The sequence below is a fragment of the Onychostoma macrolepis genome, chromosome 24 (genome assembly GCF_012432095.1).
Source record: "Onychostoma macrolepis isolate SWU-2019 chromosome 24, ASM1243209v1, whole genome shotgun sequence".
In the NCBI taxonomy this organism is placed as follows: Eukaryota; Metazoa; Chordata; class Actinopteri; order Cypriniformes; family Cyprinidae; genus Onychostoma; species Onychostoma macrolepis.
In genome coordinates, this window is record NC_081178.1 from 21,118,160 (window position 1) to 21,130,777 (window position 12,618).

Consider the following 12,618-nt stretch of genomic DNA (forward strand, 5'->3'; position numbering starts at 1 on the left):
AGCCTCCCAGGCGGCGGTGTCCGCACACATTCCTCAGGCGGCAGTGTCCACACACAAGGCTCCCGAGGCGGTGTCCGCACACAAGGCTCAGGCGGCGGTGTCCGCACACAAGGCTCCAGGCGGCGGTGCCGCTCACGATCCTCTCGGCGCGGTGCCCGCTCACAAAGCTCCCGGCGGCGGTGCCCGCTCACAATCCTTCGAGGCGGTGGTGCCCGCTCACAAAGCTCCCGAAGCGGCGGTGCCCGCTCACGATCCTCTCGAGGCCGCGGTGCCCGCTCACAAAGCTCCCGAAGCGGCGGTGCCCGCTCACGATCCTTTCGAGGCGGCGGTGGCCGCTCACGATCGTCCCGAGGCGGCGGTGCCCGCACACAAAGCTCCCGAAGCGGCGGTGCCCGCTCACGATCCTCTCGAGGCGGCGGTGCCCGCTCACGATCCTCTCGAGGCGGCGGTGCCCGCTCACGATCCTCTCGAGGCGGCGGTGCCCGCTCACGATCCTCTCGAGGCGGCGGTGCCCGCTCACGGTCCTCTCGAGGCGGCGGTGCCCGCTCACAAAGCTCCTGAGGCGGCGGTGCCCGCTCACAAAGTTCCCGAAGCCGCGGTGCCCGCTCACGATCCTCTCGAGGCGGCGGTGGCCGCTCATGATCCTCACAGGATCCCCGAAACGGCGGTGGCCGCTCACAAGGTTCCTGAGGCGGCGGTGGCCGCTCACGATCCTCACAGGATCCCAGAAGCGGCGGTGTCCGCTCTCAAAGCTCCCGAGGCGGCAGTTCCCGCTCGCAAAGCTCCCGAGGCGGCGGCGTTCGCTCACAAGGTTCCCGTTCGCAGTTCTCCCGAGGCAGAGGTATCCGCTCACAAGTCTCCCGAAACGGCAGAGCCTGTCATTGCCCGTTCCCAGGTGGCAGCTCCACACACCGCTGTGGTGGCGCGTGTTCTGCCCTGGGTCCCCATCCCGCCGGCGCTGCCTCAGTCCCCAGGTCCCCTCTGCCGCTACATGGGCCTGGCCCACCATCTCTCCCCTGATCCGCCTCCGCCCACCTCTCTCCTAGACATTTTTATTTCAGTTTTAGTGTGTGGAGCGTCTGGAATCCGCTCCTTAAAGGGGGGGTTGTGTCACGGCCCTGCTGGTGGGCACTGGTTGGCCACCAGATGTCACTGTGTGTGGTAGCACATGGCTTGTTGTTTGTTGTTGGTGCCATGTGCTCTCCTGTCTATTGTCTGACCCGCCCTCCTTGTTATCTCATTATTGTTTCAGTTACTTCACCTGTGTCCTCCTCGTTTGGCTCCCCATATAGTCTCCTGGTGTATGCAGTCCTGTGCTGTTACGTTGTTTGATGTCGGATGTTTCATGTCGTGTGTGGGTTTGTTTGCTTGTGCTGTGGTCCTCTGCCTGCCTGCCTGTTTTTCCCCTTCGGGGTGGTTTTTGTTCATTTTTTGTTGTTGCACTTTATTATTAAAAGACCCACTTTCTCCTGCACTTGAGTCCTCGCCTCATCTCTCGACCGTCCCGTGACACACAACTCCAGTCCATCGATTAAACATAATTGCATTTGACTGCATCTGACATTAGTAACGATTGCTAATATATCAAAGATTTCAAAGGTTTATTCTATTTAATTTTGAATGAATGAACAAAACATAAACTATAAACAATGGTTTCAGTAAGCAATCAGCATGTTTGCTGGAAAATTCAAATAGAAAATATCTTACTGCCAAAACTAATGCTATGATACATTTATTTTAAGGATACATATTGTGTTTTAAGCAGATTTTAATGCGACACAGGTAAGCTATTCAGCAGAAATGGATGTTCAGTATCTGATCTTTACGGTTGTTCTCTTGCTGGCTCCACAACCACAACCACTTCATCAGTCAGAACCAAAACACAAGCATGTGTGATGATTGGCTTTACTGTAGCTAATGTCCCCTTCTTCCTGAAACACATCGGAAATGTGTGTTTGTTAAAAGTAGTATTTAAGTATAATAATGTCATTAAATGAAAATAAAAATCAAATCTGACGTTCAATTTACAAACACGTTACCTCCCCCTTGGCTCAGTTCCAAATACCAACAACCTTATCCAGAGGTCATCAATTAGCAGACTGCAGTCTAGAACCAGACACAAGATTTGTTCTACCCAGACAGCAAATAATTAATTATTAATTATTTTTATTATAATTATAAATTAAAATAATTTATTATAATTATAAACAGCAATTAAAAAAATGGAATTTATACAATGAAAGGAGTTTAGTTGTCCGTCTCACTAAGGGTTTGCAAGGCATTGCACAATAAAGATCATTCGTAGAACCGCTCTGGAATGAACTGTATTTGGAAAATATTGAAAATGATGCGTTATTCTAGAGAAATTGCATTCTCTGAGAGACTTTGGGTTAGATATATGATTTATTGCTGACAACATGAAAATGTATATTATTTTCTTTCAAATTCATAACATTGTATTTGATATCATCAAGATCACTATGCTCTGCAGATATCAAAATCAGGCAACTACACGGACAATAATGATATTCTTTAAATCGTATTGTTGCTATATTGGTATTTATTTTTATACAGCCTACAGTATTGTAATGAAAGCTAACATGTTTTTTATTTCCCCTGTGTATGCATAGAATATGTAATAATTTTGATTTGCAGTATTGCGGTAAATTGGACAATGTCCTATATGAAGTAAAGGAATTCTGTCTAAACCCTTTCTGTGTTGTGAAAAAGCTATTCTAAGACAAGAATAGCTTATATTCTAGAATATATTCTAAAAGCTCTTGTTTCTTATTCAGACCATTCAGACATTTATAAAGTAGCATATTTACAGTACATTTTCATGAATTTAGTGTTCCAAATTAAATACAATGCACTTATTGTATGCAATATGTACTCTACTATCCAGTGTATGAAGTTATTTTGTCATCCAACATCAGAGTATAATAGCCAGTCCCATTCCGGGATATATTCTGCAACCAGAATCAAGCCATGGCACAGTATCGGTATCTTAATTTATGCTTTTTCTTAAGTGGCACCTTCTGCCTGAGAGTGATTTGCATATGTATTCAGCCCATCTGAACAGACAGATCGCATGCGCAAATCGAACCAAATTTGTATTGGTGTGAACAGGCCTTTAGATCACATGGGCATCTGTGCTTCATAATGTGATTTCTCTCAACTGAGACTGGGATGTTGCACAAGCCTGTTCTTAATGTTCCAGCACGTTGACAGCAGATGTGAGAATGCTGGTGCAGACAGCTGTGATGAGAAATAAAAATAAACATGCTGAAGAGAGATGCCATTAAAGATCATTCAGTGTCAGTCAACTTCATTCTTTGAGTTCTTAACCCAAAACTCCGTTCAGCCAAATGATGAAGCCATAAACAATTATTTTCTGTAAGAATTTCTATACCTATGATTTCATAGTACTTTAGAGGTTATTTATTCAGGATGCTGCCTCTCTATGAGGAGAGACTATTGCACATTATGTCTGTATGGTTCTGGAGGATTTTACGTCCTTTATGAGTGCTGATGAGAATGCAAAAGCTTCTTCTCCTCTGCTGACTGAAGTGGAAGACCAGACTGATAAAGAGTGTATTGATCATCTTATTGATGATTTGTTGTTTACTGGGAGAAAATATCAATACAGAAAATGCTTAGTCTTAATGGATCCATGTAGACACACGTCCACATTGGCTGTTATGTCACTTAGAACAAAGACACAATTTAGGATTTGAATATGTCAATAAATTACTTTTCTGCTTAGCAATCAAAGCCGAAGAATCATTTTAGCACACTGTTAGCATTAAATGTACATATGTGAAGTACTGTAAGTGTATATTTAAAGTACCAGTGTTTTACTTTAAACGTTGAAAGAAATTTTCAGCTTTTTTACAGTTATCAATAGATTAATTTCTCTTTTTCTCTTGTGCTCTATCATATCATATAGGGGTGTTGTTCGAGTGGATGTCAGCCTGCAGGATGTGGATATTGATCAGTGCTCTGCAGATGGCTGGTTTGCAGATGCCTGGCCACACAGGTGCAACCTCACCACTATGGAGGTGAGTCCAACTTCAAGCCTCAGTGTCATGATTGCAAACACCAAAGTTTTTTTTTTTTAGTTGTACACATTCCAGGAGACCAGTCACACTTCAGTGGATTAAAAATATAATTAGAATATAACATTAAAGGAAAAGTTCATGTGGCAGGCTTTGTGAAAATAGATGCACTTGATTCTGTTGAATGAGCACCTGTAGTGCATCTCAAAATGTAAAAGTATAATATAGATATTATTGATAAAATAAAAGGCCACTTAAAGGGTTACTCCACCCCAAAATGAAAAAAAAAAAAAAAAACCCTCATGTCGTTCCAAACCTGTAAGGCATCCGTTCTTCTTCGGAATGTTACCGGTTGTGGTTGTGGATGAAGAACACACGACAAAGCGGTAAAGAAACAGAAATCTTTTTAATAAGCTTCAACAAACTTATACCATTAGTCAACATATAGCTCAGACAAGGACTAAAGAAAACTGAGGGCTTATAAAGGAAAAGGAACAAAGGAGCAAACAAGATAATGAACGCAAATCAGATGGGGATAATAAACGATGATTAACTAATGACAAAGACCGGAACAAAACCAAATAAGGGCAAACAGGAAAATAGAAGGGACAAACACGTAACACGGAACACAAATTAAGATATTTTTTGATGAAATCCGAGAGCTTTCTGACCATGTACTTTGTAATAATGTCAAATTAAACAAATTACATTTTAAATCATTTTTGTTTTCGATAATATTTTTTTGAGCTTTAAAGAAGTACATGTATTCTGATGTGTTGACTAACATACTAAAGCATATTAACTGTAGTGTGCTATTTGATATTCACTATCTTAAATGATCTAAATTCCAAATATATACATAAATTCCAAACAAATATACATGACACATTTCAATAGAAATTACATTACATATATATATATATATATATATATATATATATATGTATATACATATATACATATATATATATTAGTTTACTATAAAAGTTTGTCAGCACATTTGGCAGTATTTCAAAGGTAATAGTAATAATGAAATTATATAAAAATGTACATAAGTGGGTCAAAAAGTCACTCTAAAGTTCAGCTAATTGCATTTATAATATAAATTAATTATACATTTAATTTAATACATTTAAAATATAAATTATAAATTAAACTATTTAAATTGTAATGAAATTTTCATGTAATGCAGTTACATGACTTACAGTTAATTGTCTAAAAAACAAAACATTCAGGTCTTTAAGAACTTTACAAAAAAGCGCACTAAAATTATTATTATATTATATTATATTATATTATATTATATTGTTGATATATTTAATGCTTTGATGCTTCATTTTTATGCCAGTTTCATCATGAGACAAACAGAAACCAAGTTTCTTTGTTTGACATTATTGACATCAAGTAAATGATGTCAGAATGTTCATTTTTGGATGGACTATTCCTTTAATATCCCCAGTCAGCAGTAGAACATACATAATTTGAACTCTTCAGGACCTCTTACAAAGCAGTCAAAAAATCACATCATTGCAGAGCAGCATGCCAGCTCACATTGTGATTTCCACTCTTGATTCATGGCGTTCATCCTGCTGTTATTTTGAATAACAAAAGACATTTTTATATATATCGTTGACCTTCTGGCTCAACAGTGAAAGATTTTGCTGTGTCTTAATGCTGTTAACCTGATGCTTGGAGGATTGCAGTTATAAAGAGAATAGATTTTTAAGGTCTGGCTCCTTCATAATGGATGTGATGTAATAGATTGCACAGGGTGCACTGAATAATTGAGAAAGCTCTTTGTGTGCTCGGCCTCCTGATGGACACTGCACAGTGTGCATGTGCGAGACACAGTCGAGCATACCACACATAGCGACACAGCATCTTCACTATATTATGCAATTGAATTTTGACCTCTGTCATAATAGCTTTCATTCACCCCTCGTAACACAGGTCTATTGACGGTGACGCTGACTATATATAGAGCTCAAAACTGCATTGCAATCAGAAGTTTTAATGTAATGTGATATAGCAGCTTTGTACCAGAGCGCCCCTCGTATGCAAAAAAGCTGTAATTCACTCTCATTATCTCGGATGTCTGACACTGAAACTGCAGCCCACATGTCACTGAACCTGTTTAAGCCAAACCAGAGATTTCCTCCTTCATCAGACCAAGAATACCATTAGCAAAGACTTCCGAAATGTGTAATCCGGTACTGTGTATGCATTTAGCCATTGTGGTTGAAGGTTTGGTTTTGGTTTGACTGTAGATGCTGAAACATCCTACTGTGTAAGACAAGCATCAATCATACTTAGGGCCAGTGCAAATTTTAACCGTCAGTATTAAGCTTTCATGTGTAGCATTCATGCATAACCCATGACTTTGCTAGCATCATATTTTAAATACCCTAGTAGCGTATTCAAATGCAAAACATTATGAAAAACACAGCTGGAGCCATTGGAGAGACCAGTATAAACAATGATGACCAGGAGTTGAGTTTCAATCAATTGAGAGAGTTTACTGAAGACGGTGGTTTCAGAACTTCCAATGGAAGAAGTCAAAGTACAGTACAATACAGCAATGATCAAAGAATACTTGAAATGAGAGAAATCTTGATCATCCTTGACACACTTTGTTCTTCAATCTGTCATACACTCTAAAAAATGCTGGGTAAAATATGGACAAACCCAGTGACTGGGTTGTTTTTGACCCAGCGGTTGGGTTACTGCCCAGAAGGTTGGGTTAAACATTTAACCCAACTGTTGGTTGAAAACAACCCGATTGCTGGGTTTGTCCATATTTAACCCAGCATTTTTTAGAGTGTAGGTTGGTCAGAGGTTAGTCTTAAGTCCATGAAGATTTTTCGTTCTGACATCTCTAAAGTTGTGTGGTCTCTCATAACAGCAAACAACCTCTGTGAGTTTTCCTTTTCAAAGTTTTGTTGAATAGGAAACTATCCCTTTAATCCTAAAAAGAGTTATAATGTATGTGTGTTAATGGAAACGTGCATTATTGACATTTATAAGAACTGATAGTAAAAAAGACCCTTCAGACCCTTTCAAACACACATCTTCTGAAAAATGTAAAAATGTTATGGCATTTGTGGTTTTTCTGTGCTGTACACCCAACCAGACAAGAGAAAACAGCTCATCCTCTAGTGTTTGTAGAGTTAGTCATACAATCAGGCCAAAATTAGACTAGACAGACAAATATCCGCCAGGGTATAAATAGTCTTTAGAAAAGCAGACAAACATGCATGATTCAAAGATGCGCACACATTTTCTATTTGGACTTTCCATTTGGTTATTTTGGTGAAATAGCTGTGCTATTTTCAGCGGCACTTTGAATTGATCTTTTCTTGGTGAGTCACACACCTGCTGGTTTTGCATTGATCATACGCTGCTGTTATTGCTACTTTAATCCACTGAACTTAACAGATGAGCCTGTGTGTTTGAACCCCCTCTGAAGTTTGATATTTAGAAATACATCCACCGGTGGAGTAATTACTTTTCCTTCCATTTATGTCTCTCTGTAGGTCGTGTTAAAGAAAAAAAAAGATTTAGTGTGAGATGAAATATCCGTTGAACTCGCTCGCTGTATGACAGGGATGTATGGTTTCGATAGGCTGCGGTACTAATGAGCAAACGAGGCAGAGAGAGGCTCAGAGGAAGTGGCATTAAAGAGCCATCGTTTATAACCTTGTGCCTCTGCAGGCCTGATATTCCTTACAAAAATCACAGTATGGACGTTATGAGGAAACTATGCTTCCTTATGAATTCTGCTCTAAATGTAGAAGCACAGATTGAGTTTGCTAATTTATAAAGGACGCACGTGGGAAGAAATTCTCGTGTTTCAAAGAGGCAATAAGAAGTGGTTTTAAAAGTAGATCAAAGTAGATAAAATATGTGAGTGGTTCTTGCAAAACTTGCCTTCATAATAACACGATAGGGTTTTAACAATGGCTGCCTAAATGGTTGCTGTTTTTAAACAGAGATTGATTAGTCTATTAGTAAAAACAGTTGACTTAAGCAATCTTTGTTGCATTATATGTTAACAGAGAAATCCCTATATCTCTGAAAATAGATCGTATAGGCCATGAAGATACCAAAAATAGATACCAAAATAAAATTTTGTTAAGAACTATAATATAATAGTATATTAAGATATCATTAAGTGTTTTATTATTATTATTATTATTATTATTATCAGTAGTAGTAGTAGTAGTATTTTCTCCAAAGTTTGTATGCCTGTAACTCAAGAAGTATCAAAGATATTTTAAGGTCCTTTTAGATTTTGGGTCTTAACAAAGTTTTTTTTTTTTGGTATGTTGATTTTTAAGGCCCATTTTTATGGTTCAGTTCCAGAGATATACATTAAAAAAAAAAAAAAATGTATGGCACTCAAACAGGTATAGTCTACACAATTGTTGTGCTAGAGGAAAAGACAATACATTTCTAGTGTTAACATTTTTTGTTCTTCAGACTTTTCTTTTTAAAGGTCCAATGAAGTGTCTTGAAACAGCTTTTATGCAATGTTTTGACAATTTCAACAGAAACAAGAAGACAGGGCAGGACATATCAAGCAGTCCCACCTTTAAAAAAAATAATAAAAAAAAGCCAGTAACATTTCGCTTATGTCACAACTCCGTCGATTCAGCTCAGTAAAGCCGCATTTGACAACAGTGATCATAATCATGCTGAGGATGTGTAGTTTGAAAAGCGTGTATGTTGGTTTATGGCACCGGTGTTATCTCTTCTACTCGTCAGTGCTGTTTCTAATGCCGAATCTGTCTAACCGTTTCTCCTCCTAATCTCGTCCATATTGCTTTAAAATAAAGCATTCTGTGTAGAATTCAAATGGTTCCTATACGCTTTGTGGTCTGTGCCGACTTGCACATATGATCCTCTCTGTGCTATTGTGTCTCTGCACCAGAGCTAACTGTGTGGCACGTGAAACTAGACTATATTTGGCCCAATGGAAAGCATATTGTTCCTTATCCCCTATATATTGAATGCTTATGTCTTCTAAATACAAATTTTGTCATTGTTTTGGAGCACACTAGCTTATACAGTAGATAACCTTAAAGGGGTCATGAACTGCCTTTGTTTTTTTTGGGGTTTTTTTTGGGGGGGTTGCGTCCGATTTTAGATCTGCGTCAGTTGAATCGCTCAGTCATGGGACTGAAGTTCAAGATGCTCACTTTCAAACAGGTCGTGTCTCAGATCAGGTCTGAGGACTGGTTTGTCATGATAGATCTAAAAGATGCGTATTTCCATGTCTCCATCCTTCCTCAACACAGGAAGTTCCTGAGGTTTGCTTTTGGTGGTGAAGCTTACCAATATAGGGTTCTTCCGTTCGGCCTTGCACTCTCACCCTGAACTTTCACAAAGTGTGTGGATGCTGCTCTGGCTCCACTGCGACTCCAGGGCATCCGCATACTAAATTATATCGACGATTGGTTGATTCTAGCTCAATCAGAGCAGACGGTGGTTCGACATCGAGATGTCTTTCGCCCATATGAAAGAGTTGGGGTTAAGACTAACGCCAAGAAAAGTGTTCTTTCTCCATTACAGAGGACCACTTATCTGGGCATGGCGTGGGATTCGACCATGATGCAGGCACAGCTGTCTCCTGCTCGGATCAAGTCGATCCTCACTGCAGTCGTGAGAGTCAAAGAAGGACGATCACTCACTGTCAAGCAGTTTCAAAGATTGCTGGGTCTGATGGCAGCTGCATCCAACATGATACTTTTGGCCAGCTGTACATGAGACCCCTACTGTGGTGACTCACCACAACTAAGATGGCGCCGCAGATGGCAGCTACAGCGCTATGCTCTTCAGTGTTTGTACTGTTTTTGTTTGTTTTTCCTGTTTTTTGTTTCTCAAATACGATCAGTTTTACCAGGGATGACCTGCTGAACATTCGGCAGAACACACCACAAAATCGTTTACGGAATTTTGATTATTCGGACGTTTTGCTGGACATTGTAGTTGGCGGAGCCGTAGCTCTGGTCAACCACTTCAGGATGCGCAGACGGGGGGAAGTGAGCCGACACGCTCCTAAAGCTCAGACAGCGCGGATTTAGAACGGTGTTGCCTAGCATCCATCTAGCAAATCTCTACCCAACAAAACGGACGAACTCCTTCTGCTCTTCCGGACAAACAAGGATTTTTCAAACTCTGCTGCTCTGTGTTTCACAGAAACCTGGCTGAATGATGCCATACCTGACAGCGTGCTACAGCGAGCTACATCTGCCTAACTTCCAGCTGATCAGAGCAGATCGCGACGCAGAATCAATGGGGAAATCGTGTGGCGTCGGGATGTGCTTTTACATCAATGAGAGGTGGTGTACAGATGTAACTGCGTTAAAGAAGATGTGCTGTTCTGATCTAGAAACGCTCTTCATTAACTGCAAGCCGTTCTATTTGTTCGTTCATTCTCGTGAGTGTCTACATTCCACCTCAAGCGCACGTGAGCTCAGCTTTACAGAAACTTGCTGATCAGATCACAGAGACTGAGCAACAACACCTGGACTCTGTTTTAATCATTCAGCTTTAGGACTCTCTGATCACTGTTTAGTTCATCTCATACCGATCTACAGGCATAAACTTAAATCTGCTAAACCTGTATTAAGAACTGTTAAAAGATGGACTAATGAACCAGAGCGGGTTTTACAAGCCTGTTTCTCTCTCACTAATTGGACTGTTTTCGAAGCTGCTGCAAATGATCTGGATGAGCTCACAGAGACTGAAACATCTTATATCAGTTTCTGTGAGTATATGTGCATTCATACCAAGACTCATCTAACTTCCAACAATGACAAACCATGGTTCACTGCAAAACTCAGACAGCTCCGTCAGGCCAAAGAAGATGCTTACATTAAGGGGGATAAAGTCTTGTATAAACAGGCCAAATACACACTGGAAAAGGAGATCAGAGTGGCAAAGAGGAACTATTCTGGCAAGCTAAGGAACAAATTCTCTTCCAGTGATTATGCTTCAGCGTGTAAGGTATGAAAGATATCATCAGTTACAAGACACCATCCCCCAGCACTCTGGAGAATCAACAACTGGCAGACGATCTGAATGAGTTCTACTGCAGGTTTGAAAAAACACCCCACACCCGCCCTGAACACCTCTCCACACAACCATTAACACCTCCAGCAACCCCCCTCTCCCCCACACCTGCAATTCAGATCAGCGAAGATGACGTGTGCCAGCTCTTCAGAAAGAACAAAAGAAGGAAAGCACCAGGCCCAGATGGTGTGTCACCAGCCTGCCTAAAATCCTGTGCTGACCAGCTGGCCCCCATCTTCACACAGATCTTCAACAGATCACTGGAGCTGTGCGAAGTCCCCTCATGCTTCAAACGCTCCACCATCATCCCCGTCCCAAAGAAACCCAAAATTACTGGACTTAATGACTACAGACCTGTGGTTGTAACGTCTGTGGCCATGAAATTATTTGAAAGACTGGTTTTGGCTTATCTGAAGGACATCATTGGACCCTTACTGGACTTCCTGCAGTTTGCCTACAGAGCAAACAGGTTTTGGATGATGCAGTCAACGTGGGACTGCACTTCATCCTGCAGCATCTGGACAGACCAGGGACTTATGTGAGGATCCTGTTTGTAGACTTCAGCTCTGCTTTTAACACCCCGTACACCCCCCAGAATAAACTGACACAGCTCTCCGTGCCCACCTCCGTCTGTCAGTGGATCACCAGCTTCCTGACAGACAGACAGGCAGCAGCTAGTGAGGCTGGGAAAATACACATCCAGCACTCGTACAATCAGTACTGGAGCTCCTCAGGGCTGCGTTCTCTCCCCACTGCTCTTCTCCCTGTACACCAACGACTGCACATCTAAAGACCTCTCTGTCAAGCTCCTGAAGTTTGCAGATGACACCACACTGATCGGCCTCGTCCAGGACGGTGACGAGCCTTAGACAGGAGGTTAAGGAGCTGGCTGTCTGGTGCAGTCTTAACAACCTGGGGCCGGTTGCACCAGCTGGACGTACACCTGGTCGTAAGGCTAGGCTGGACGTAAAATACGCTTTAAGTCATGCGTAGAATTTATACCCGTTGCACCATCTCGGCGTAGTGCTACACCTGACACTAAATCTTACGCCTAGTCAGAGGTAGGTGTAAAGTGAAAACTCATGATTTGCTCAGACATTATTAGCTTTTAGGATTCATGTCTGTTAGTTAATTATTACTGCAGAAGTGAACAGCAATGTTTATGGTCTTTTCAGGCAGGATAAGTGATATCAGTCGCAGAGCTCGGTGTTGACTATAACACTCTGTCGACAGTAATTGAACTAATAAAAAAAATATTAATGTACATCTTGCAATTATACAGTAAAATATTACATATGATCTAAAAGAAAAGAAATGTAGCCTACCATTCCACATCTTGTTTGGAAGGACAGTATGCTTGGAAATATTTCACATCTTTAATTCCATTCATTATTTGTAGCGTGACTGCCATTCAATAATCGCAGTAAGTTTGTGCTTTTGTAACTATAAATGTGGTTTTCCAGCCACAGAAAGACGTCACGTAAAG

General features: G+C 41.1%; 1 protein-coding gene across 2 annotated transcripts in view; it reads left to right on the forward strand.

The window, feature by feature from the left end:
- Nucleotides 1-12,618, forward strand: part of gpr158a (G protein-coupled receptor 158a) — a 119,210-nt gene that overhangs the window by 15,206 nt on the left and 91,386 nt on the right. For both annotated transcript variants that reach the window (XM_058764620.1, XM_058764621.1), the window contains exon 2: nucleotides 3,950-4,061. In XM_058764620.1, coding sequence (XP_058620603.1) covers nucleotides 3,950-4,061 — 112 coding nt within the window. The remainder of the gene's footprint in view (nucleotides 1-3,949; nucleotides 4,062-12,618) is intronic.